The sequence below is a fragment of the Salminus brasiliensis genome, chromosome 5 (genome assembly GCF_030463535.1).
Source record: "Salminus brasiliensis chromosome 5, fSalBra1.hap2, whole genome shotgun sequence".
NCBI classification, from domain to species: Eukaryota; Metazoa; Chordata; class Actinopteri; order Characiformes; family Bryconidae; genus Salminus; species Salminus brasiliensis.
Window position 1 is genome coordinate 17,817,817 of NC_132882.1, and position 27,317 is coordinate 17,845,133.

At 39.8% G+C, this 27,317-nt stretch overlaps 1 protein-coding gene across 1 annotated transcript in view; it reads right to left on the bottom strand.

The window, feature by feature from the left end:
* Positions 1 to 1,823: 1,823 nt before the first annotated feature.
* rsu1 (Ras suppressor protein 1) overlaps positions 1,824 to 27,317 on the bottom strand; it is a 35,440-nt gene continuing 9,946 nt past the window's right edge. The window contains exons 6-9 of the mRNA XM_072679691.1: positions 27,039 to 27,121; positions 24,924 to 25,038; positions 20,703 to 20,835; positions 1,824 to 4,106 (exon numbers count right to left, since the gene is read on the bottom strand). Coding sequence (XP_072535792.1) covers positions 4,004 to 4,106; positions 20,703 to 20,835; positions 24,924 to 25,038; positions 27,039 to 27,121 — 434 coding nt within the window. The 3' untranslated portion in view covers positions 1,824 to 4,003. The remainder of the gene's footprint in view (positions 4,107 to 20,702; positions 20,836 to 24,923; positions 25,039 to 27,038; positions 27,122 to 27,317) is intronic.

Genomic DNA, 27,317 nt, shown 5'->3' on the forward strand with positions numbered 1-27,317 from the left:
CAGTGCGCTGTGGACAGATGTGCCTGCTGAGTGTGTGAGTGTACGGAGAGTGTGAATGAGGAGGACAGGAGGACACACACGGTGCCTGAGACAGGATAATAATGAGAGTAATAACAGCAGAAAAAGGTGTGTGACGGGACCTCTCAGGGGTATAGCGCAAGCCCGCTTTACTTTTACACACACACACACACACACAGACAGGTTTGTTAGGCACACAGCTCTGAAAGGTCAACACCTCCTCTTTATCTCCTTCCACTGGGGTGGGCAGGGCCATGACATGACCTCCTGTGGGCAGACCAGTTTTCAGATGTGTGATGATCCTCCATCACTGCTTCAGATCACACTCTCTAATCAAGTGCTATTTAAACTCATTAGCTTCCAACTTCTTTTACTGAAAGTTTGCTTGGGCCGCAGTGCTGCTTACAGAGCCTACGTCCCAGATTTGCCACCTTTGCTTTAAGCTCAAAATAGTGTTTGGGACAATGTCTCGTCTGTTGAGCCTCTTATCTGTTCATGACCTGAGATTCACATGTGCTTTTTGTCTCTTAGAAATAAATAAGACATTTTCTAGGACTAAACATTTGCCGCTATAGGATATGGAAACAGAAATTGTTGCCAGTACTTTGTGTCTTGTGGTTCTTTCTTGCCACTTGCGTTGTCATCTTTGTCTTTGTCACTTGAGATTATGATTTATTTGTTTTGTCTTGCTTTATATTTGTGATTTCTGTAAAACTGCAACAATACCATATCATAAAAAATGCTATACTAATAAATTTCATTTAAGATTAAATGTTGACTTTACACTATGGTCAACTTTAGCAGTTTGTAATAAAACGCTTGTCAATCCCATAACTGAAAGCTTCAGCAAATGTTCTACTAGGAGATGTAATGCTACGTCCCCTTCACCTGGGTCTGCTGGTGTCTTTTTCTTGCTTGTTCCCCATTGCCACCAGCTCGGTCCTGCCTGCTGGCAAAGGGATGCCATCCCTGTATGGCAGGATCTCAGGATCTGCAGGGTCCAGATGTTTGACATTAACTTAGTTATTGTTATCAATTGGTTAAGTTTTCTCAAGATTTCAATTTGCTTCTTGCTCACTTGCCCCTGGAGTCTTCTGGTGTGCATGTTGCAAAACCTACTTTGGAAACCTTTTTTGAAAAATGTAGTGCCTTCTGGCCAATCAATTTACCTCCTTTCTTTTAGAGAGAACTCCAAGTCTGTGTGCCAAACCAAACACAAGCATATCAAATGATGCACGAACATAGTGCACCACCAAATGTAGCTTTGTTAATGTGGCCACTAAAGTGCAGACGAGTGCAGTTTGGGATGCAGAAAACAAACACAACCGTCATAGGAAAGAGGTTTGTCGAAACAAGAAATAGATGAGACACTTTTTAGCTCTGAGAGAGAGAGAGAGAGAGAGAGAGCGCGAGAGAGATGTCCAGAAAAGGCTGCTGTTGCTCTAAACGTTAAGTTCATTTAGACGAGATCCCTCTCCGACTGGCTCTGATGGAAGACAAACTTTTTTTCCATACAATTTCCAGGCAATTTTTTTTGTGACAGAGACAAAATACAATTTCCTTATCTGTAGATTATGGCAAGGTCATGGAAATTTGTGGCACAAAAATGATGACATAAAATTAAGAGGTAGAAATAGAGATGGACGTATGCCTCTCAGACTAACTCCACCTCTCAGCTGAGCCGGTTGTGTCTGTTTTCTGCAACAGTTATTACAGTTATTAAAATAAACACTGAATATACAAATTGGGAAGGGGGAGAGAATTTACTAAAAAAAAATTATGCACAAATGACACTGAACCAAAGGCCAGTTTTGATTACTTTATTCAAAGTAGTTTCAATGAAACAAACATGACATGACAAACAGGACAAAAGTTAAATTCTTTGATTGCCATCATGATGAAATACTTTAGGACCAGGGTACATATATTTCCCTATATCTGTAACAATGCATATCAAACACCTGTGAACAGGCATTGTTACATTCTGTAGTCTCAATACTCCTTTAACCTACTTTAAATGTCACTAAGCAGAGAAGAGTTCTATCACAGTGATTAGTTTGGGTACAGTACAGAACAGCACCATGATGTACACAGACAGATCCAGACAATACTGAAGAGTAAACCAACACCATGTTTTTGGCTGACCATCTGGGACACATGCTTTTACAGGAACAAGCTGTCTATTGTTTGAATAACTTGGTAACACTCTCAAATGAGCTGCAAAGTTGCCTTGGGACTGACCTCCACTTTCGCAAACCATTCAAAACTCCAGTTTGCAGCCATTCATATGAGTCATTAAAAGCAAGAGCTATGGCAGAGGGAAGAGGCAGATGCATGCCCCTGGAGGCAGGACGCAATCCTGCACAGACATGGCTAAGACCCCTAAAACCCCTTCAAAATCCCCCTCCGGTTACGCAACAGCCACCGCTGCTGAGCCCAGCGCCGGAGGACAGAAATTGCTCTACAGAAACGCTGCATGCCTTGTTTAGACAGCTCAAATCAAACTGAGATATGATAATATTCTTTCTTCTCCACGGCAGGCGGCTTGACTGTTTGAATGGTAAGCTGTACGGTTCACACTCAAGAGTGGAGCAAATATGGAGAAACGCAGATCATGATACGTAGAGATTATGTATATATATATATAAATGTATGGTTAGTCTAGCATAGTGGTTAACACCGCTTTCCCTGTGACAGAACAGGGTTTGATTACCTTGTCAGGCAAGCTCACCACACAAGACCAATAACAGTGCTTGGTTAAGACTCCCAACACTACAGTGGCGCACCTGTGCAGCACGATTTACACGTAGGTCTCTCTGGATAACAAGTTATTGTTAAGGTACAGGCCAATACAACACAGTTGTGGTGTTTTGGGAAAAAATAAAAACAAACAAACAAACAAGAAAGAAAGAAAGGGTGAGAATTAAACATCTTGCTGCGTGACATTCCTAAAAGAATAACTTTCAGAACAGTAGAACTTGATAGTTCTAATCAAAAAGAAAAAAATTAAAATGATAAAACTACAATCTACACAGTGTGTTGTGGTACTCTATAACCACATTTTGTCAAACTACAGCTTTCAAAGCCCTTTTAAAGCTAGATATGTTTTACCCAGGAAAGAAGTGGAATATGAGTGATTACTGGCAACATAATTTTTTTAACACAGAAGGAATCTGCCACAAACTCATTTATTATCCTAATGCTCAAAAAGTGCCACTTTTTCTTGCACTTGCTGATTTTGTTGTTTGTTTTAAAAACGGTCAGATGTGAACATCCAGACACTGATATTTTAATTAGGGCTGCATGACAGTGGGGAGAGAAAAAAAAAAAAAAAAGACTTTGCGATATACTTTTTCTTCAATATATATTGCGATATTAAACAAAATACAGGTATTTCACCAGAAGTCCATGAACATGATTAATGCGCTTTTTGTATCCAAGACTGAAGTAAAATAAAGAATATTAAGCAGATATAATGCTTCTGCATTTGATAGGATAGAAAATGAGAACTGGAGATTTTGCCTTTTATAATTAAGCAGCATAAAGAGTATTAGCATCATGTGTTTAATATAATTTTACATTACACCTGACATTGCACGTCCTGTGATACTACTGTGCATATTATGGACACTGCAGTGTACAGTGACACATTGCACAGCCCTAGTATAGTTTATTCTGAATGAACCAACCACTCCAATACGTTGGACCCGCTCCGGTAAAACAAGTTCAGCTTGAACAGGGATAAAATAACACTTGGGCATACGGCAGTAAGGCAACCACTATAACACAGTAAGTTAATGAAGAGGACCTATATAATAAATGAAGGTGAGGCTGTTTGAGCCATGGCAAGGCGATAACAAAATAGAGTATAAAAATGGATGTGTGTGTTCCTTTGGTAAATAAATAGAAAAGTGAGCGAAGGCACATGCAGTGAGGTCCAGCTCGGAAGGGCAGGCAAAGGCCCTTCATCGTCCCCTCCTCATCTTCACTTGTTCTTGGCAGCCAGGGGCTTGCGGCTGATCTTCTTGGACTTGTCATTGTTCTTTTTGGGTGCCTCAGGGTTGGCCTGCATGTGTCGCCCATAAAGACTGAAAGGCAGAACACACTCTGTTAACACGATAGACAGTTTAGCAACATGTAAGACTCATAACGCATAATGAATAATAAAAACAACCATTAAAACCACTGTGCTTAATTTGGACTCTAGTGAAAGGAAGAAGAGGAGCATTTCTGGGGGCTGCCGGGCTGAAGGAGGCGTAATTGAGTATGCCACACACTGATGAGTCCCCTACTGAGACAACAGACTCTTTGTGCTGTTTAAGGCTGGCCTGCCACAGCTGCGCGCTGCATAAGAGGAATGCACAGAGAGACAATTATCCAAAAGAAGACCGCTCAAAAAAAACAGAGAAAGGGAGACCATGGCAGAGAGAGAGAGTAAGAGAGAACATGCAAGAACAAGAACTAAAGAGAGAAAGAAAGAGAGAGAGAGACCGAAGGAGGATGAACCATTTCCAGTCCACTGCCTTTTTCTGTATAAGAGGCACTCAAAAGCTGAGCTAAGTGACACAAGGAGAGAGAGAGAGAGCACAAGAGAGTGTGTGAAAGTATGTGGGTGGATCCAGAGGCTAGGCTAATTGATGCTATGCTCCAGTCATTGCCACACTAATAAGGGTCTCTGATTGATTGTTGACAAAGTGGTTGGTGATTGCAGGATCTGACACACTGCACTGAGCATGTGAGCAGCTTCAGGAGCGAGCAGCTTCAGAGTGTAATTAAAAAAAATGCCATTTGAGAAATACTTCTAATTGCAGACCAGTAAAATGTCACGCGAAGGCGCTCCTTTAAGGCTAGATCTCATATTTAATATTTACAGATGACTACAAACAGCCACTGCTGAGTGTGTGGATAATCAAATCTCACACTCACTCACACACTCACACACAGGTGACAGGTTTTTAAAAGTGGAAATTCTGTTTCTATTAATGATGTCACTAACTGCAGTTTGGCAGCATATCAAGGTGGAATCGTTCACACATACTGTGCTTCTGCTGACTGTATGAGACAAACTGCACCTCACTATGAACCAGAGTTAATCAAGGCTGCCTTCCTCTCTCTCCCTCTCTCTCTCTCCTGTCTGGAAGGCCCCATCTCTGGGCTCTCCCCTGGGCTTTGGAGGCTCCTGCTTCCTCCACAGCTGCCCAGTGAGGCGCGTAGGGAAGGTTCCGATGGGAGGTCTCTACAGTGGCCCCTATGGAACTGGAGAGCCTGTAAATACCAGGGACCTTTGTGACACTTCTCCATCTCATACGTAGAAAAGAAAAAAAAGAAAAGAAAAATAACAGACTGACATCATCCAGGCAAACAGCAGAACTTTCCTACAGATTAACGCTGACTTTGAAGTGCATGAACGAGACAAGACTTTATTACATTTACGGCATTTAGCAGCCGCTTTTATCCAGAGCGACTTACAAAAGCGATTCGCAATAACCTCAGCTAGTTTGCATAGACTAAAATAAAGATACCTTTAAGCTTAGATACTACTAAACACAAGTCAATATGGAGACCATATATGGAGTACTCTACACTTTACCCAAGTACTCTAGGGAAGAGTTGAGTCCGCAAACGACTCTGCTGTTCGGTCACACAGGGTAAGTTCGTTCCACCACTTTGGTGCCAGGACAGAAAAAAGCCTGGATGCTTGTCTTCCATGGACCTTAAGGTATGGTGGGTCAAGCAGAGCCGTACTTGAAGATCGAAGGGCTCTTGGTGCTTTTGACCATTGCCATCAGGTACGGAGTGGCTGGTCCAGCCCTGAATTTGTTAACCAGCATCAGGGTTTTGAATCTGATGCAGGAAGCAGCTACTGGAAGAATTTAACGCAGCAGAAAAGTGATATGGCTGAACTTAGAAACGTTGAAGACGACCCGTGCCGCTGCATTCTGGATAAGTTGCAGGGGCCTGATGGTGCGCAAAGGGAGACCAGCCAGAAGGGAGTTTTTACTATATGGCCCTTATGGCTTTGATGCAGATGGTTAATTCGGTTTCTGCTGATATGACAGTACACTGAATCTGACATGATGTCAGATTTCCTTTCTTGTAGAAATAAAGATCATACAAAGCTACAGAACTATCGGTCTGCTATTGTGAATGAGCTGTGTATAATTATTGGGGTTCCATTAGAACTAGATTATACATGTTTCCTTCTTGGTCTTCCAGATGGTTAAGTTATACACAGCAAACACACAACTGTTCAATCAGTTGACTTTTATCACCAGGAAGAATATTTGGCCTTTTGAACAGCGTTCCAACAAAAAAATAAAATCGAATTATCATCATCATCTAATGGAGTGTATCCTCAATGAATATACATTATATGGCCTATACTTTTAAACGTATTCAGTTACTTTAAGTTGCACCCATTGTTGACACAGATGTGCAAACACACACACACACACTGTTTAGTTTCTGTAGAGAAGTACTGCAAATGGAATAAGACTCTCTGGAGCATATAAACATGAACCTACTGGCACCATGCCTAATGCCGGTTGTGAGCTAAAGGGGTATAAAGCCCCCCAGCACTGAGCTGTGGAGCAGTGTTTTCAGGACTGATGGTGCCGCATCCAATACAACACTACTTTTGGGGCAAGTTGGGTTGGTGATCACAGAACATCCTGACCTCAATCAAATCCTCACAGCAATGCTTCAAAATCTGATAGGATGTCTCCCCTGGACAGTAGAGAAACGTTCTCTAATTTCTATTACTAACACAGTTGTCCTGCTTTTCATTTGTTTACATATTTATTTACTTGATGCTACAGATTTTTGCTGTGGTGTGTAGCCGGGGCTGGTGATAAAGGTCATTATTATATTTTCTACTTCTACTTATTTTCATCTAATCATTTTTATCATGTTATGCCTGAGCAGTTTTATTTTGTTTGATGTTCTATATGAAATAAATAATAAAGATATTCTTTAAAATGATAACAAAAGAGCAACAAAAAACAACTAGTGACCAAGTAATGACTGAACGTTAAGAAGGCAGGAGAAGAAAAGTGGATTACTCATTTTGTCGATAAGAGCTCAGAATGTGACTGCTGTTGTCATAACAAACCTGCCTGTTTTACATAATTGTGCAAAGCTGATGGATGGAGTGGAAAGAGAGAAAAAAAAGATCTATTCAGTCATAAAATGAAAAATCAATTTGGGGAACCCTGAAACAGCTTCATAAAATGACTGATAGAGCGTTTGGAGTTTTAAAAGAGGAGTTCCACATTGATTCCAGTAAAAAAATATATAAAGCATTTGAGAAGGTGGAGTAAGCAAAACACTATAAATGAAAGGGGAGGTAGCACAGTGTGACACGAGAGAGATAAAGTCATACACTCTTCAGTAGCACAAAGACTTGGGTATGCACATTAGACATTATGACTATGGAAAAAAACTTTGCTTTAATGACATGTTAGGGACTCAATGCTTGAATATAGGGAGGTTGTTTGGTCTGTGCAGTCGTGATCTGGACAGGGATTGTGCACTGATGGGGTTATGGGAAGCTGGGGGATCAGTGCTGACAGATGCATGTAGATGTTGGTGCTGAAGTCTAGGCTAAATTGGACTGTTTTACATCAGGCTGATATACTGAGGGTGCGCGAGGGAGGTGGGGGTGGGGGTGTGGATCATTGAAGCGTTCTCCCTCTCTGTCAGCGTCCCACACCATTGACAAGCCCACCAACATGGTAGGAATACTGAGAAACTAAAGCAGTTGGAAGTAATAGTAAGATATGTACAAGGCCTACAGGACAATCCACAGATCCATAACCATCAACCCACCCAAAGACATTACAGAATCACTTAAACATTACTACAGGATCTCTCATAATCCTTACAGAACAGGAATTTTTGTACAAATTTCTCCAAATCCCTTTGAACAAGCTATTTTTCTTAATGTGCCTTTAGGACTAATAGAGACATGATCTCTCATCTGAATTGAGGTGTACATGTAAATGCACTTTTTGTGACATCACAAAAATCATTTACTAAAAATAGGGCCTTTGGGAGGTTTAGTTACTATTTACACATTCTGTAACTGTAACAATGCTTACAAACTATATTAAAGTTAAAATGAGATTTTCCATAAAACAGGTCCTTTAAACAATAGGCAACATTTTTAACCAAAGCTTTCAGTGTCATGTCTGTACATCTCTTTGTATTATTTATCTGGAGACCCAATTTTAGATCTTCTTCAGACCATGACTACAAGCGTCTGCGTCTGCTGCTGTAGCCACAGCTTTCTCAAACACAGTCACAGCGTCCGGATCCCTGATCCCGGATCAATGAAGAGTAGGCTTATTACTACAGCAGTATGGCTCTGCTGCCCTGCCTCGGTATAAACACAAAGATTTCCCATTCATCTGCCCCAGCCAACACTTACAGCCAATTAAATACCAGAACTGGGGCTGTCCAGTTAATGGAATCTGATTCCTGATGGCCAGAGAGATTTTATTCCTATGGGCTCCTCAAATCCTCTCAGGTTAATTAATCTCAGTTACAACCCTGTATATCTGTGCATACAGCACACTCCATCACAAATGTAAGCCTCAGAATAGTGACTGCGCATGCATATGTATCTGAGGTGAGGATAAGTCTGTGTGTGGGAACCAGTATATACAGTAAGTTCATCCAGTCCAGTGATAAACGTAGTGGACGGCCACGGCTCATTGATCAGGTATTGAGGTTGGCACAAATTCCTACAATTCTGTTCTGCCTCCTTTAGAGTCAAATGATTAGGAAGAATGTAACGTACTGCCTAATGAGTTTTATCTTCTAGTCTCATAAAGAATAGTGCTAAACTGCTTGTCCAAGAAAAAAAGCTTCTTCAGCATAATAAATCTCTAATCAGGCCAGGCAACGATAACAGTTCATTACTGAATCCATGCACAGTATTTGGTCTGCAATCTCTCTGATCATTTAAAAACATTAAAAAATGCTAGATAACCCAGCACCCAGTTCTTCCATTCTGTAGCTAAACCTTGGGTATACACAGCTCCACTGTAAAATATTTGGAACATTTATACCAGCACACTCTGTAGTACTGCCTTACACAAAGAACAGCTTGATAAGAGCAGGGAAAAAGAAAGGAAAAAAATATGAAGGTTACTTCACTCCACAGGAATACAATTAACACTGAAGCAGTAGCTTAGTGCTGACCTAGCTTCTTTGAACATGGTTTCTGGACAATATGTCAACAGTTGTGTTCACTACAATAAAAAGAGGAATTTGGAATACAAGAAAAACAGTTCAAAGAAACCACTGAAAGCCCAATATTGTCATGACATTTAGATCTGTGATGAGTGTATGTAAACTTCAGACAACAGCATTAACACCTGCAGAATCCAAGATCATCCGTTCAAATAACTGGAAAATTGTTTTGGATGAACAGGAACATCCCAAGAATTGTCAAGACACAGGCCTGCCATGAACTGGAAGGTGCCGAGTTTTTATTGCCATGGACTGAGAGGCTGCCTTCCAAGAAAGAAGACACTGCTCCAAATCAAAGTCTTCAAGCTTGACCAAGGTTCTCAGCTGACCACACAGACAGAAAGTAAAAGGAAAGAATTCATGGCCAAATGAGAAAGATAGGTTGTTTGGCCACAATGACAGTCATTATCTTTAAGGCATTCAACTTCAAGAACACTGTATGAAGCATGGTCGGGGTAGCATCTTGCTCTAGCCTAACCCTAGTTAACTTCAGAAAAACTCTGAAACTCTTGAATCTGGAATCAGATTCTTGATTTTGGAATCACTGAATGTTCAAAGGGCATTCCACAAGGAATAAGGAGACATCTCACAATTAGCCAAGGTATGCATCAAAGCACAGTTCACGACCAGATGCCACAGTTTAGTCTGAAATAACAGAAGAAACTAGGAAAATGTGTCAATGGCATTAAAAAAACCTGTGACATTAACAATGTATCATCTTAACATGTTAAGGTATTAACTCTGACAGCTCTTACACACACACACACACACACACACACACACACACACACACACACAATGTGGCATTCACTAAAGCACAGCAGATTTCACTTATGCTCAAATTGCAATTAGAGAATCCAGTGCAGGCAGCTAACAGAAGTGTAAATTAGAGAGACCATCTAAACGCTGGGGAGAAAAGTGAACAAGAAAAGAAAGTAATTGGGGCATTATCAGACATTAACAGTGGCAGATTACTGATAGTAGTTTCCCTCCTCAGCCACTGTACATCAGATAGTGTATCTAAAAGCCTGGAGCTGTGACAGCAGCACACTGGGTGAACACTCCGCTTAGTCTAAAGCACAATCCACCGTGACACAGCCAATGGAAATCCATGCTCAGGCTCAATGAGACTAAATGACAATAATGAAGACGCATGACAAACAGAGCAAGAGCACAGCTTAGAACGGATCACTCCCCAGGTGCCTCCATCATTAGTTAGATGTGGATGATGATTAAGCATGTTGTTTTGCTGACCTGCGCTGCTCTGGTGCATACCAGGACCCTGGAGCTGAAATTAAAGATATCCCACCACTGCCAGCTCTTCTCACCACTAAGAACTATGATGCAACAGACCCTTCATCGCTGTGTGTCTCCTCTCAACAAATCAATGAACCAGATGTATCTCAATAATCAAAAGACAGTGTGTTGAGTTAATAGGAAATATTATGCTAGGTCATGTTACATGTGCTGGAATTGTCTGTGTCATGAATAATTAAATTTGTGGTAAAGCATGCCTACACAGAGACATAGTGTGGGGGCTGCAGGATTGTGTTTTAAAGGTGAGGGCCATTAATGGGGCCTCTGACTGATAACCCATAGGAGGCTGTGGAGGTGTGGATGCAGGCCCAGAGAGCTGTCTATGAGCTTGGGCTAATGAGAAGCGATGGGGCCTCTCTCACCTCCCCAACCTCGTCGACCAATATTCAGTAATCATAAGCACACAGAGACAATTGTGTATAAGCTCACATCCAAAGGCTATCTACCGAGCTTCGCTATAAAACACAGACAAAAGAGGACATGGAGACCTCGTCAAGAGGGTTTCCATTCAAATGGTTCACACATTTTAACATATTTCCAAAACGTTGGTAAAAGAACCTTTGTTTTACATAACTCCAGAAGATCATGACACACTTGCACCGCATGGCACAAAACTAGAGTAGCATTCTCCATTCTTGGTGCACGCAACAAAGGGACGTCACTGCAGGTAACTGTTCCAATAGGGGGTAGTGCCAAATACACTCCCACAAAATTATCACTTACTGCTGAATTATCATCAGTTATCAACCAATGTAATAATTTCATTCAAGCATGAGGACACTAATTTCTTTTTTCCATCAATTTAAAATAAATAAATAAATAAACCCATGAAGTGCTGCAACATACTATGTAACATCACACAACATGGTCGGCTGGAAAGGAATACAGTACTACTGGAATTATATTCACCACATTTTTCACATTTCCATTAAGGGGAGTTTATGGTAACTGCTTATTGAAGAAAACCAGCAGACAAAGTCTCTGGCAGCCAAAAGGCTCCCTATGCACCAATGTCAGAGTGCAGCAATGCATGACTCTAATTAGAGAGACAGTGGCGAGGTCTGCAAGGATCTCTGAGCATAGTCAGCAGACAGTTTTCACATGCACAATAGGGCTGGCTAATGCACATATGCAATGGCTAAAATGCGAGGCTGTCAGACAGAATTCTGAACACAGTGATCACACCTACCACTTTTTTATATCATTCTCACATGATTCTACTGTAAAAAGAACAGTACTAACAGTCTACGTCGGTCTATTTATGATGTGTTTTTGTTTGCAGATATGCTCTTATAGCAATGGATCCTATTGTATAAACTCAAATTGAACAAATCCCAAAAAGAAAACATGGGTGAATGTCCAAATCTTTAAAACTGCATTAAGTGGGTTTAACGAAATAGCTTTTTAAGAGCATTCAGTGAATAAGACCCATTGATTGATTAAAGAGACATAAAGAGACCATCATACCACATGTTATGTCATCACTCTACCTTAACACTTCCGTATTTTTTTTTTTAAAGAATCTCTTCAGAACCAAGGAGAGGTGCATTTACTCCCTCAGGTATGTGGTATATGCCAGTGACTCAGTGTTTCTGAGAACTGTTGAGTGCTCACAGCAACTGAAGCTGCATGATTACAGGTCTCACAGTGATCATTAGCCTGGTGTTACACCCACAAATCTAATGCTACACCCGTTGTACTCCGCTAGATCCATCAAAGCCTGCAGTGTCTACAAGTGTTCCAATTTCACACCCCTACAGCTGATCGCAGTAATTGTGCTCCTTCTTTGTCGAGAAGGAAATATTACAAAACAGATGCCATGGCCTGAACTGTGCTAAGGAAACCTTGTTCAGCATGCTAGACATGAAACTAGACGGACACTGGTCATATGTGGGAACTCCGCATTTTTGTGCTGTGCACTTTTCTGTAGCACTTCCTTATCTGTCCGAGACACTTTATAACAAAACAGCAGACAGCAGGGTAGCCTTTGAACCCAGCACAGACTGACTGAGGAGAGGAAGCGTCTGGCCACTCTGGGACTCAGGCAGACAGTCTGTTGGGACAGGAAGATCCAGATGGTTTGACAAGTTTTCCAGATTGCTTTTACACAACTCTAGTGGCTGCTAAAAGACCCATGTCTGAACTGATGTCAAAAATATTCTAGCTGATCTCTAAATTACAGGCATAAATCATTATCTCATAAGACTACAATTAAAATTACCCTTTATGTGTAGTTTAAAGTGTATAACAGCAGCTATTTAAACAACACATATTAAGATCTTGTTTTTTGGTCAATGAAGCCTGAATTAGACATTTCTAAACAAATGATTTCTTGACTATGCAGTAAGCTTTATTCATTATGACCTTTATTAGGACATAATTAGGGGTCTTTGCAAATTATTTTAAATTCATAATTAATTACAATCATTATTATGACTAAAATTTTGTTGCAGTAATGCACAATAAATAAAGTACCATGAATAAATACTGGATTTGCTATTAAATACTATTTAGTGCTGCATTACGTCTCAAATTAATTATTAGTATAACCTTATGAATATATAAAACACTTTGAAGTATTAGTGACTTAAACACTCTTATTAACCAAATAAACCCACATACAAACAAAGCAATAAACATGGCATTACCTAGAAATGCAGTGTTGCCAACCTGTACATTTTATAAATTGGCTAAATAATTTGCCTAAGAGAAACATTTATTGTGCATTATTACAACAAATAATGCAAGTATTCATGATTTTTCCACCATTAAGATTAAGATCTATACTAATAGAGCTGAATGTATAGTGAAGTCATTTAGAACTGTATATTTTAGGCTGTATTGATAAACAATAAACCCCTAATTTGTGTTCCTTAAAATAAAGGAACTGCTTTTTTTGTCTTTCAGAATTATGTAGGACAGTGAAAACTTTTGTCTTGTTAGTATTAGTAATCTAAAATCATAAATATTATAGCCTAAAAAACTGTATGAACATTGCATTTTAATTCATAGTGTGAGAGTCAGTGATTGTGTGTGAATGAATGAGTGAGAGCTAGAGACGCTGAGAGAGTTGAGAGTAGGAGAATGCGTGTGAGACACTAAGTGAGTGTATATGGGAGTGAATGAGTAATGTACATGCGCATGAGTGTGAGAGAGGAAGAGAGACAGACAGAAAGAGAGAGAATTCAAAAAGCAAGGCAATCTTAATTGCAGTTTTCTTTTTCCCTAGTCAGTCCCAGACAGCTGTGACGAGTGCTCTGCACAGCGCTTGCCTCTGCTCGCTATCAACAAGCATTTAGAGGATAGGATGAATAAAAGATGGCGGCGAGGCAGGCTTTACGATATGTTAATGCATTATGAGCATGCAGTTGCTCTCCCACACCGTCAGTCAGCCAAAAGATCCCTCTGTCAGGTTAACAAGCCACCCCATGAAATATGCATGCAGGTGCCCACCACCCCCTTTCCCAAGCAAACTCTCAGTTTTACCATGACACTCCCAAACCCTTCCCAACAGTGGAAAAAAAGAAGCAAGGGAGAGAAAGAGAGGATTTAGTGGAGCATGTTTTCATTCATTTTAACTCCTAAACGGACAAGTGAGCATGTTCTACAAGCATGCGTTCTCCTGTGGGTCACCAGTGAGTAAATTCAAAAGCACATCTCCATATGAGAACTCCACAGCCTGACTAAAATTATCATACAGTGCAACAGCTCCTTCTTTTTAAACAATCATATCAAATGACATAACTGCCAGCTACAATGGGTTCAACAAGGCAAAGAATATTTTGCGTTTAGTCCTAATACAGATTACGACAGAATTTGAATGCTTTAAGACTAACCGCTTAAGAACAAAGATTGAAGGCTTAAACCACATACGAGCAGTCACTAAAATTACACATGTTCACTAGGGTTATAATATATTACACACACACACACACACACACACACACACACACACACACACACACACACACACACACACACACACACACACACACACACTAAGTGCATTATCTGTCTGATGGCCAAGCTGTTTTACTATTACATGATACAAAACACAGAAATGAATGAATCTTTCCTACAGGAGAAATCTGAACTGCAGTGTAAAGTTCTTGCCAAAATGGTGAGGTAAAGTTCTTGCCTTCCTTCGAGAATTTAACACAGCTGGTAGCCAGGTTTTCCCTAAAACAGTCTAGAATCTGTGCATGTCAAATAAAGGAAAGAGGGAAAAATTATAAAAATGTAGACATTAAATGTATTTATTAAGAACATAATTATCACCCAATCCCAAAAACAAATATCTTGTTAAATTAATTCATTTTCAAGGTCAGTTAACCAAAAAAAAAAAAAAAAAAAAAACTGACATGCATAAATATAAGTTGGAATCTGAATTTATTTATTATTTTAGTTACATTTAGTTATTTATTTTACAATATCTTGGCTTTACCTTTCGAATTTGAAAGACTACTTTGTAAACTAAATCTCATCTCACTATTTTGTCTATCCCTTTTTGTTTCAATACATCAAAAGGTGTGGTCATGCTATTTAACACTGCGTGGGTAACTAATGCATTTGCTGCATTCTATGCTGGAATTATATTTTGTGTTTACATATTTTGTGTATATGTTTCATATTTTTTCTTACAGTGTAACTCTACTAGGTACTACTTAAAGCAAAGTATTTGTAATGATCCATGATGACAAAGACAACCACATTTACCATTTGTGTTGAAAACAAAGAGAATTTAACCAATCAATGCACTGAGCACTTAGGGGTGTGCTTAGGGGCCCAGCAGTGGAAAACCCAGGTATTGCACTCACAATTTTAATTAAAAAACTCACACATTAATTAATAAATAAACCATTAATAACCTGGTGCTCCAACTACTGAGCCACCTCTGCCCACTGCATTAACTTCAAATATCTTCTATTAATAAAACCAATGGAAGTGATGTGGCAAGTCAACTGGAACGTTTTGCAGTGGAGCTCCATTTGAAAAACGTAGTAAGATACCCCTCTGTACTTGATGGCAATGGTCAAAAACCGATCTGTAGCTAGAGTCTCTCAAGCTTTAAGTACGGATCGGTTTGATCTGCCATTCCTTAAGACAAAGTGGTGAAACAAACTTCCCCTGGGTGTCCGAAAGGCAGAGTCGCTTACTGTCTTCAAGTGCGGCCCTACACCTCTTTCAAGAGTACTTAGGCAAAGTGTAGTGTATATTGAGTACTGTAGTGTTCATACTGACTGTTGTACATTGTATTATCTAAGCTTATAGGTATCATTTGGTTCCTAGCCTACACAAACTAGCTAAGGGTATTTTCTGAGTAAACTGTGAAGCACTTTTGTAAGTCGCACTGAATAAGAGCAACTGCTAAATTCCTTAAATGTAAATGCACTTACACATTTTGGCAGAATGCAAACTAACATCATCAACTAACATTTAGCAAAATCAATTTTTGACACTTGTGGATCAATTCAGAATCGCCCACATCGAGATGCATCCAGGAAACCAATTTTTAACCCCAACATGTAATTGAACAGGAAAAAACAGGCATAACGAATAACTGCTAAAAGCTTGTAGACCCCAGAAAGTAGATCTGTGTAATAAAAAAATGCAAAGAGCCAAGAGCAAGACAGAGGAAAAATAGGCCTAGTGAAGGTGAGGGTCCAACGCTGTCTCAGCTGAAGGACATTTAGGCAGGTGTAAATGAAACTGTTGAGCCATGGACATATCGAGAGTCCACACTTCGCACCCTGTTAACGCTTGTCTAACGGGATTCACCCCATGCGTACACTTACTCCCTTACACTGTGTCTCTTTCTCTCTTTACCCTCTCACACATACACACACACACACACACACACCTTAGCCTCAGCCTCTTGGCTCTGTCAGCACAGAAATAAGCTCCCTGCAGCACCAATGTTATGAGAATCAGATAACCAGATGAACACAGAGCTACAACAGCAGACAGCTAAGCAGAGCAGAACCGAACAGCCAAAACTGACTCAAAGACTCCAGGCATTACCCAAGCTTTTCTCTGTGGCCTCAGCACACAAGGCAAGCAGTGATTTAGTTAGCATCATCCACTGACCATTAAGTGTTTGATCTATACAAACAATGGTCCCAACATTTGCTTTGAACTTCCTCTTTAAACATCAATGACCACACACACACACACACACACACACACACACACACACACACACACACACACACACACACACACCTTCCACTTAACATTGCCCTTATTGTCTCACTGATCTTAATAGGGCTGGTGACACGGACATTTGCTCTTAATAGTGGCAAATGCTCCTGGGTAAAGCTTATTAGCAAAAGGATGGTGTGTTTCAGCTCCCACAAAAAATCTCTCCATTCAAAGACCTGAAGATAATTTAAATATACACTGACAGATTTAGCTTGAATATCAGGCACTCCAAGTCAACAATGCAAAAAATCAACACCAAGCTGTCAAAAGTATACAAATGGATAAGAGCAATGAGTCTGATATTAGATATATCGGACAAAGGACATTCGTATATTAAGCATTCTGCATTTTTGGTGACAGTCTGATTTGGAATTGATTGTAACTGCAGACAGCACTCACTAAATACAGAAATTCCCATTTGTCAAAGAGTTTCTGCTGCCTCTGCAATCAGTCATAAAAACCTTCAACTAGCCCACGTGATTGAAATCAATTGAATGAGCTCAAACTGTTTTGATCTGCAGGATGTACTGCCACTTCAATGCCGTGTCAAACAATGCACAAGAAGCAATTAGACATATCCAACAATGCAGAGAATAAAGTACAGTTGTATGCAAAAGTTTGGGCATCCTTGGACAAAATAACACGTAAACCCACTCACTCACTCAGCCTGTTACATGGTTGGCCACTTAGTAGCACCCCCAAGGTCTTACCAATAGCTCCACTGGCAGAGATTTTGTAGCAGTGAAAAGTCTTTTAATTCTTGTAGTTAGAAATTCCTCTCCCCACTTTTCTTTGTAGAATGTTTATATAGAATAGTTATAATATATTCTTGTCTTACTGCACAGCTTATTTGTATATTTACATTTTCATATTTAGCTCGGACGACTGCGTAGGTCATTCAAAAAGCTGCAGTTTGTCTCTCTTCAGGTAATCCAAGGTGGATTTTAAGGTATGTTTGTCTGCATTAAACTGTTGTAGAAACCATTCTCTTCAGTTTTAGCCTTTTCATAGACATTTTGTACTTGGCAGCAACACAACCCCAAAGCAGGACAGATCCACTCCCAAGCTTCTCATGAAATGCAGTACCTTTCTCATGAAAATGCAGTTCCAAACTTTGTCTAACTGTTGTGTAGCATGCTTTAGCATGTTTGTTTGTGGAACACTACACAATTGGATGGTGTACTACTACTCTTACCTCAGCTAAACCCTCCGGCAAGTGCTGTCAAATGGCAATCAAAGGGGTTTAATTTGCTTTTCTTTCCATCATATGTGCAGTTCTCAGAGTTGTATTTGTTTATGCACAGATACTATGCGTATTACTTCTCAATTTAAAAAAAACAACAAAAAACAAAATATGTAATTTGGTCAAGAGCATCCAGATTTTTGCATAAAACAGCATATTATACTCAACCTCTATAAAAGGTAATGCATTAAAAGAATGTCAAGACATTCACACACATGCATTGGCTCAGACTGAGGTTCTGCTACTGTCGTGAAGGCAGGCATGTTCGTGCCTTGGAGGGAGATCAGTTCCAGTAAGTGGGCTGTGTGTCTCAGAGGACTCGAGCTCAGCAAGCAGCTAAATGATCAAACAGAGGGATTTGCTTCTCCTGTTGTGGGGGATTGAGAAGTTGTAAAGGATTGTCAACGATATGCTACAATTAATTCAGAAAGTTTTTCAGGACAAAAGAACAGCGCTGTTGTTAACAATGTTATTGGGGACACCAAGACAGCACACATTGAAATGACACTGATGAGGTACACCGTACAGCTGAGTCACCTTTGCTTACTTACAGAGTCCCAACTGCTGTATGCAGTCCATAGTACAGGGTGCCCAAAAACACAGTTACTGCACCCTACTATGTTGTCTTTCTGAAGTAAAGAGAGCAATGCACCTTTATACACTCTGCTACCCACAGAATAGAAACAAATCCGTCAGATCTAGCTTTTGCAAAATCTCTCTAGAACTCCAGCAATTGTCACACACCACATGACAGGGGAGGTACTTAAGCTGAAATAATCAAATGGATATGGCAACACGGACAGAAAATTGGATTTTCCTAACTGATTTAACATATTTAGTGTCAATATTTTCCTTCAAATCCACTGCTGACAATTTTTGACACAATTTATTAAATATCCTGAGGACAAATGCTTGTCAGTGATGGAGATCATGGAGACATGAGAGATTTCTACCACCACTTAGAAAAGAACAATGCCTCCAGCTTTCACTTTAATTGGTTTGGTTCTGTGGCAAATCGGCAGCACTTAATACAAACGACTGCTCATCTGCTTTCATTGAGCCAATCTTGGGCCTGTTCCAGAAAAATATGTGCAAAAATAAAACTGACCTGTATAAAAAGTCTATATTTATACTTAATATTTAATAAAAGGCAGACATTTCATCAGCATGATTTCTTTTAGTTAAAGGGTATGATAAGAAGAGAGAGGAATGAGGGTCAGAGTTGTGGTGAGTTTTTTTTTTTATCTAATCAGATAAAATACAATGTCGGTTTTGAAAGTATGGCCATGTTTTGCTAGATAGATCTGTATTACTCAATCCATCATACAGCCATCATGGGGCTCTCACACACACAATGGGGTACAAACACTGTCAGGGTCGTAGATTGAAGCTTATGGCCAACAGGCTGTAAGATGCGTCAGCCAACAACCCTTGTGGTCTGGAACCAGCACTCAAGTGGAATTTGGAAAATTATGATCCTTCTGTTTCTGATACTGAGGCTGCATGTTCTTGAGGGCCTAAAAAAAAACAAAACTGCCAGTACAGACTGCCAGCAATTAAACTGCTAAATTTTGCCAGTTCCGCAGGTGACTGGTTGTTTGTGGGTGATCCAAACCATATTCTTTTAATGAGACAAATGGATAATACTTACTCCAGCCAACATAAAATATTTAGCTAAAAAGCTAGACCATCGTAATCTCACTTTATTTACACCCATATTTAAAGAGATCATGTAATTCATGTGCATCAGAAAAAAAGACTAATTGGAACTCTCAATCCAAGCCAACAGTTCCCAAATAAACCTAAAATTTAACGTCACATCATAATAGAAATTTAAACGTGACAATGAACAGATCAATTTAAATATGAAAAAAGGCAGTGGAGTGTGTTCCAAACCAGCGTGATTAATATTGGCTGTTGTCACACTTAAAAACACAGCTGGTGCATCCTGCTATGTTGTCTTTCTATGAAAGAGAGAGCAATGCATCTCTATACACTCTGCTACTTACAGATCAGAAACAAATCTGAGAGACCTAGCTTTTGCTAAATATCTCTAGTACTGTCACACATTACATGACCGGTGAGGTACTTAAATTGAAATAATTAAATGGATGGGGCACTAATACGTAAAGAGAAAAGGCATTCAGAGTTCAGAGATTTTTTCTTAAACTGATTCAACATGTAAATATGTATGCGTGTATAACAGCCAGCAGTCGTAGTTTGGAACTGATAACTTAAGCTATCAATTTTTGCAATTTTTGAAAACCAAATTTGAATTTGGTTCTAAATTAATAAATAAACAAATAAACAAATAAATAAGAGGCACAGTGGAGTGTGTTCCAAGAACATCTTTTCGTATTGGCTACTGCCACAATCTGTCACTGCTGGGTTCAACCCTATCGTGTCCGATTGCTCAGACTGCTCGCATTGTGCGGTCAACCATCGCTATTCTAATAATTGAAACCGAATGACCTGCTTGCTACTTGCTAAATGCCACCTTGCTACTTTTCATACCAATGGTGTGCATTGATCCTGTAACATTAATAGACAGCATAACTGTGCCCACAATGCTTTACTAGTTCAAAGATCTCATTCAACAATTTAATGACAGTTATGACAGTAGACAGTAGTTGCAATATGAAAATTATGGGATGCTGGGGATACTTACTATTTATAGGTCTCAGAGCGGACATATTCAAAGACATGAGAGACACCCAGCTGGAACTGGTCTGCGATGGGAGTCACCCAGGGGTTATTCTCTGCCTTAAACACCTGCTTTGGGCCAGTCAGATCCAGATTACCTACACAGACAAAAAAAATAAATAAAAACCCTCCAAATTCACAAAGTGATTTACATGGATTTAAACAAAACAGAAGATGAAAAGCATGATAGCAAAACGTAACTGATAAATAAATAAATAAAAGTTAATTGATGAAATCATAATATAAAATTACCACAAATCTTGAGGCAATACAATACCGCTTAGACATAAAACAATCCTTGATGAGACAGTGATGATATTTAACGTCCAAGAGAGGTGATTTAACATAGGATAAACAACAAAGCATTAGGGCTCTTTATTAAGCCAATTGGCCTTTTCCATTATGCAAGAACTAGTATTTTTCCTTCCTGGCCTCGACCTTACAGTAATTTAAAGTTTTATCCCACTTCCATAAATACAAATAATGCTATGCGTTCCCCCACATGGGCAGCCATAAATGTGCATTAGTTGACACACAGAGATGCAGAACCAGCATCTGAAGTGAAAGAAGCACGAGATCTGACAAAGTAGAGTAATAAAACAGGATTTAACACAGACAACTTTACGCACTGTTCTAGTGCACTTTCCATCAAAGGTACATGGTGCAATAACAAAGAGGCTATTCTCCTTAGTGCTTTAAGGTAAAATTGGTACATACACTTACTTGCAAGTGTTAAAGCAGCAGTGAGAAAGGGAAAAAGATGAAGAGAGGTAAGGTGAAAAGAGAAAGTCAGAGGTAGATGAAGGAAGAGAAGAGATTATGTGATTTACAAGAGAAAGAGAGAAGGAGCAGTAAGGGAGCAGGGGGAGAGGTTAGTCAGGGGTAGGAAGATGTGAAGACAAAAGGAAAGAAAGGGAGTGAAAATTTTGACAACGTAACAGTACAGGTCACAGTGCTAATGTGGCACATCGTAGCACACAAGGGGCCTAATTAAATTGTTTCTGATTAGAAAGTGTTGGAAAAGCTGTCAGAGGGGCAGCTAAATTAAACCTGGGCCCTGGCATACAACGTCATGCCTCACGAAACCAGCCAGACATCACCATTAGTGCAATTTAGCTGTTAATCTGTAGCCTCACATTCAGTTCCACTGGTGTTGCACAGTACTGCTAAAGTGCTGCTTTACAGAGCTAACAGAGGAGATTCACTCTGGGATGGAACTTCTCTCACACCTGCAAACGCTGGTTCTGATAACGGGAGTTATTTCTGATAACGGAGAACATCTCAAGGTAAACAGATGGACAGAATGTCAGAATGAACATGTTTAGCATATTTGAGTTGACTGCGTTATTATTACTTAGAAACCTGATTTTATCTCCTTGCAGATGAACACTCAAGAGTCTGTCTGAATGTCGTTTGGTGTCATAAAGTGCCTGCACTGTCTTTCTCTCTCCATCCCTTCTGAGCTCCCTGCTCCCCATGTTGTACTCCTTTTCTCCCTTGCCCTCCTCTCTGCGCATGGCTGCTCCTTGTTAGCTGGGCTCTCCTCTTCGCTTCCCTTCTTTCATGTACACACATACCCATACACACATGCGCATGCACACACACACACACAGTTCTGTGGCAGCTCTAACGAGCCCGGGCTATGAGGAACAGGATTAAGGAGACATAACGGGAGGGTCCTAATAAGCTTCATAGGCAAAGCCTTCCCTGTAGGGGGCACAGGAGAGGACATGGCACTGGTCAAAGTGAGGCTACCACCCAGCTCACACTACTACTGAAACAGGTTTTCGCATTTGGTATTGCTCTGGTTTCTTAAAGGCGTCTTGATGGTGTTTAAAAACAAAAGGACGGGAGACGTTCTGGAGGATGCATCTTACCTCATTTGCTCAATGTTTGAGGTAATAAACACTCACATCAAGATATATTGTCCCATAAACGATAAACGATACTCATTTTAAGACCATTTTATGCCAGAACTGACAGCATAACCACGCAATTACACTCTTAATTCATATATTGCACAATAAGTCAATTATTGTAACTACTGTAATTTTAGTAACAGGACTGTACACACACCACAATGCAGTACCTAGTAATTCATTTGTTTAATTTCCAGTCAAAATGGCCATTACGTTATAGTTATTTTTTTTTTTTTTGCAAGTGAAAAATATGAATATTAACACAGCAAATTACATAGAAGCTAAAACAACTAAATATAAAACATTTAGTTGTTGGGAGACTTGCTTTCAGTTTTTCAAAGAAATGTATAGCAACATTCTTCCACACCTTCAAGGTTCAGTTGAATGCTTTTCACAACTTAAGTAATTCCAAACATATTCAATGACGTTAAAGTCTGTTCTGAGAGAACAGAACAGACTTTAACGTCATTTTTTTCTCTCAGTAAGAGCTTCTGCTTAAAAGTGGAACACTTGAAGTACTGTTTATCTGACACTGACAGTTTTGGAGGTCTACAAGGCATTGCATGGTTGTTAGGAGTCCCACTTTCTATATTTTCTCTACACAATTTCAAGAGCTACCAAAATACTTACAGCAGGGTATCTGTCCCATGTGTGGTGGAAATTATGAACTCTCAAACAGATAATGCCTGTATGTATGCATGTGACGATTTGTTTGTTGTGCATGATTCCAGTCGGGTGTTCTCTTTCTCTTTGATTTGTTTTGTGCTTTATCATACAGCGTTGTATGTTTTTTATCATACAGCGTTATAAGGCCGACAGGAAGCAACATTTATTAGAATAATACTTGAGACGGAAACACGACAAAAGAAAACAATTTAAGTGGAATTTGCTGGACTCTCTGACCAGGACACACAGGTCAATAATTCTATAAAGCAGTTCATAAGAGACATGGTGTGGGCGACGTTGGCTGTTTAAGGCCAATTATCGCCTTCTCAGGCAGGCTCTGTGTGTGTGTGTGTGTGTGTGTGTGTGTGTGTGTGTGAGAAAGAGAGACGGGAGAAGAGAGAAGGCACAGGGCAATGGGTGTGTGTGTGTGTGTGTGTCAGCCTACACTCAGAATAGCCTGACTGGGCTCCATTCCAAAGCACCCTTTATGCCCTGTGAATGTGAGGAGACTGGCCAAACCAGATTTTGAAGAAATAATAATATGGCTCTTGAGATAAATGAGAGCAGTAACACTTATTTAAGGATGCAGCACTGAATAAATGGTAATTATAAGGATGGAATAAACAGGAAAAAATGCTTATTGTGCTTTGAACCTATTGTTCGCCAGCAGAGGGAAGCCAGTTCTGGTGTCTGTTTTCTGTGTGGTGAGGCACTCAGGCAAAGAGCATTTTGACCTGTGCTGACCCCTGTGGGGATCTGTGAAGCGTTCAGTGTTGAGAGAAAAGAAAGAGGAGACAGAGGAGCAGGTGATGCCTGCTGTCTCATCCTCCACTGGGTCAGTAGGGCGTGGTTTGCTCCCCAATGATCCGCCAACCAACCACAGCACAGCCTAGGAGACCACCATGGTTATCTCTACTGAGAGAATGATGGAAGGAGCATCTATTGAGTGGTGTTTTCATACTTGTGCACCAAGCGTGTTGCTGAACTTTTTTTTTTTTATGGGTGTGTATAAATGTTTCCCACACCCCAAACACTCTTACAAATAGTTGTTTTGTGAATTGAGCGCACCTAGAGTGCTGTCAGGCCATGTGGTTAAAAAAAAAAAAAAAAAAAAAAAAAAAAAAAAAAAAAGACACACAGACACACACAGACACACACAGACACACACAGACACACACAGACACACACAGACACACCGAATAAATAAGTAAGTGTGTGGAGTTTGCGTTTGAGGCAGATTGTGAGAGTTGCCGTCCCATTGAGTCAAAGCTCATCATGGCCATCAGCTTGCCAGCAACAGCAACACCGCACGTGCATACACGGCACAGCTGTGTACTAGAGACTATCATCTTGTTTTAGACAATGGTATACAGGCTAACTTAAACAAGGTATTGCAAAGGCATACACATAGCAATACATCTCATCTTAGAAGGAATAAACATTTTTTTTATTAAGCTTCCATTAAAATGAACCAGATTTTAAAACTAGACTCTGTTTTTTCTTCTGTTGGTGTTCTGACATTATACAGAGAACAATATTAAGTAAACTGACAACAATATAGAAAAAATTAGAGATAGACATGTAAATCATAGACATCTCACCAAGTTCAGGAGGCAGCACAGTAAGTCTGTTGCCCTGGATATGCAGCTCCTTCAGCTGAGCCAGATCTCCTATCTCTTTAGGCAAGGAGATCAGATCGTTATCCCTCAGACTCAGCTGCACAAAGGGAGAGGAAACGAGAGGTCAGGAAGGCCAGATGTGAATGTCACAGATTTTAGAATCAAGTAAATCAGAAATGCATTATTTTACAGTACCTTACAAACAGTCAATCTCCTTAAAAGCAGAGTTGTCTGGATTGCATTTGTTTGACATTTTGTGCAGCCATATCTTATTTTAAAAGACAGACTCCCAAAAGTCAATACTTTAATATTGATATTGGTTTTAGGTAAGAAAATAATATGCTGTTTGCATAAACTGTGGAAGCTCCAAGCTGACACAGGTGAACACATTGCCCTAACAAGGACACAACTGACTTACATATATTTTCTACTTTTAAATCATTTTTTAAAATGTCCTTTTTCCAAATGAAAAAAAAAAACAAAAAAAACAAACAAACATAAAACACATTAAGAAAGCTGTGAAAATAAAGAACAAATAGCATTCTAAGTAAACTACAGATGAAGATGAATGAAAATGGGATGCAAAAAGGGGCTTGGGTTTCCAAGGGAGCACTGTTTGATCAATTGTGGTAATCACATATGTGGGAATACCATCCAGGCACTGCCTAGGCCCTACCTCAAAACATGGCATTGAAGGAGACGACTTGTAAAGGAAGCCACCAAGAGGATAACAATCACTTTGAAGGAGTTACAGAGTCCATTGATTGAAGAAAAAATGGTGTGATACAATGGATAGAAATTATTAGTGATTTACTAAAGAAGAGGAAGAAAGGAGAAAAAAAAAACAAAAAAAAATAAAAAAATAAAAACAAAACTCAAACACTACTGAAGTTGGTCAGAACATTTTGGAGACAAAATTTAGCTTGTTGACCAAAATCAAAATGCTTACACAAAACTAACACTGGTAATTTTTTTAGCAAACACCATTCCAAGAGCAAAATGTGGGGGTGGCAGCATCACGCTGTCCGGATTGGACATCTCATTAAAAATGAAGGACGGTGGTGCAAAAACACAGGGAAATACCGCAGGATGAACTGCTTCAGATTGCCAAGAAAAAAAGGCTTTTTAAAAACTGCCTTTAATAAAAAATCTGTGCCATGTGAAATTCAGACATTTGATTACTTTTAAGGGGTTAAATACTTTTGAAAGGCAGTGTTCATTCTTTCTTATGATAAATGCTATTAAATATTCTGAAATGAATGCTACATTTTGAATCTATTTTGTTATTCATTATTCAAACTAATATAAATGTCCTTCCTCCACATTTGCAGTTACACTTGTGTATGTGTGAAGTGAGAGAAATTGTTTCATTTTTAGTTCAGACCCCGTTTACACCTGGTTCCTTCATTTGTCTTGAGCATTGAGTAACAGGATTATATCCAGGTAAGGCCAAGCCACATTAAAATTCAAGGGCAAACACACCCAGGGTGCATTTAAACAATCTGATTACTCAAACTTACACACTTCGTTACATTACACACTTCAGGAGGTGGTCTGAGGTGCATTTGAGCCATGTTATAGCAGTAGAAAACACATTAGTCTCACCAAGCATTTAACAACCAACCCCCCCACCCCCCCTCAAGGCAACCAAAACACCAGTAATAATTGCCAAACAACAAGCGAATTGGCATATTCTGTCCCGCACAGCAATCAGATTTTAGTCTGACTAACCAGAGACGTATTTGACTAGCAGGTGTAAATGAATGTGGCTAAAATCTTATCAGGATACAATTGTAACCAGGTGTAACCAGGGTCTTCGTGACTAATAAACAGCTCCAGCTTCACTTGTATCAGTTATGCATAAGGTGTACAAAACATCTTTCAGTAAGGTCACTCATAAGCCTGCTTTAACACCCCATTACGTCCCTATTGAGATAACTGTGAGCCCTCAGAACCTCAGAGGCAACATATACAACCCTAAATCACCTCTCACAAGCTTGTGATAAAGGACAGCCCGCACTGTAAAAAAATAAATCCAACCAACAGCCCGGTGAAAAAGGGGATTGATTTCAGGGTGAATTTAGATAAATTACTCACTATCTGCAGCTTGGCCAGCTTGCCGATGTCTGGGGGCAGGATCTCAAAGTCGTTGTCACTGAGATAGAGTGCACGCAGGGTGGCTGAAATGAGAGGGGGGGAGCATAAGCTAGACCAGGGTGCTACAGGCCTGAGTAGAGCGCTGCCTGATCAATAGAGATGGTCAGGGTTGATTAATACTACATGTTCAGACCGGTGTCTTTCTGAAGAACCATCGACATACAGACAGAAGAGCATGATTGAATAACGCACAGATATAGGCAGACGTTTTAGCACAAG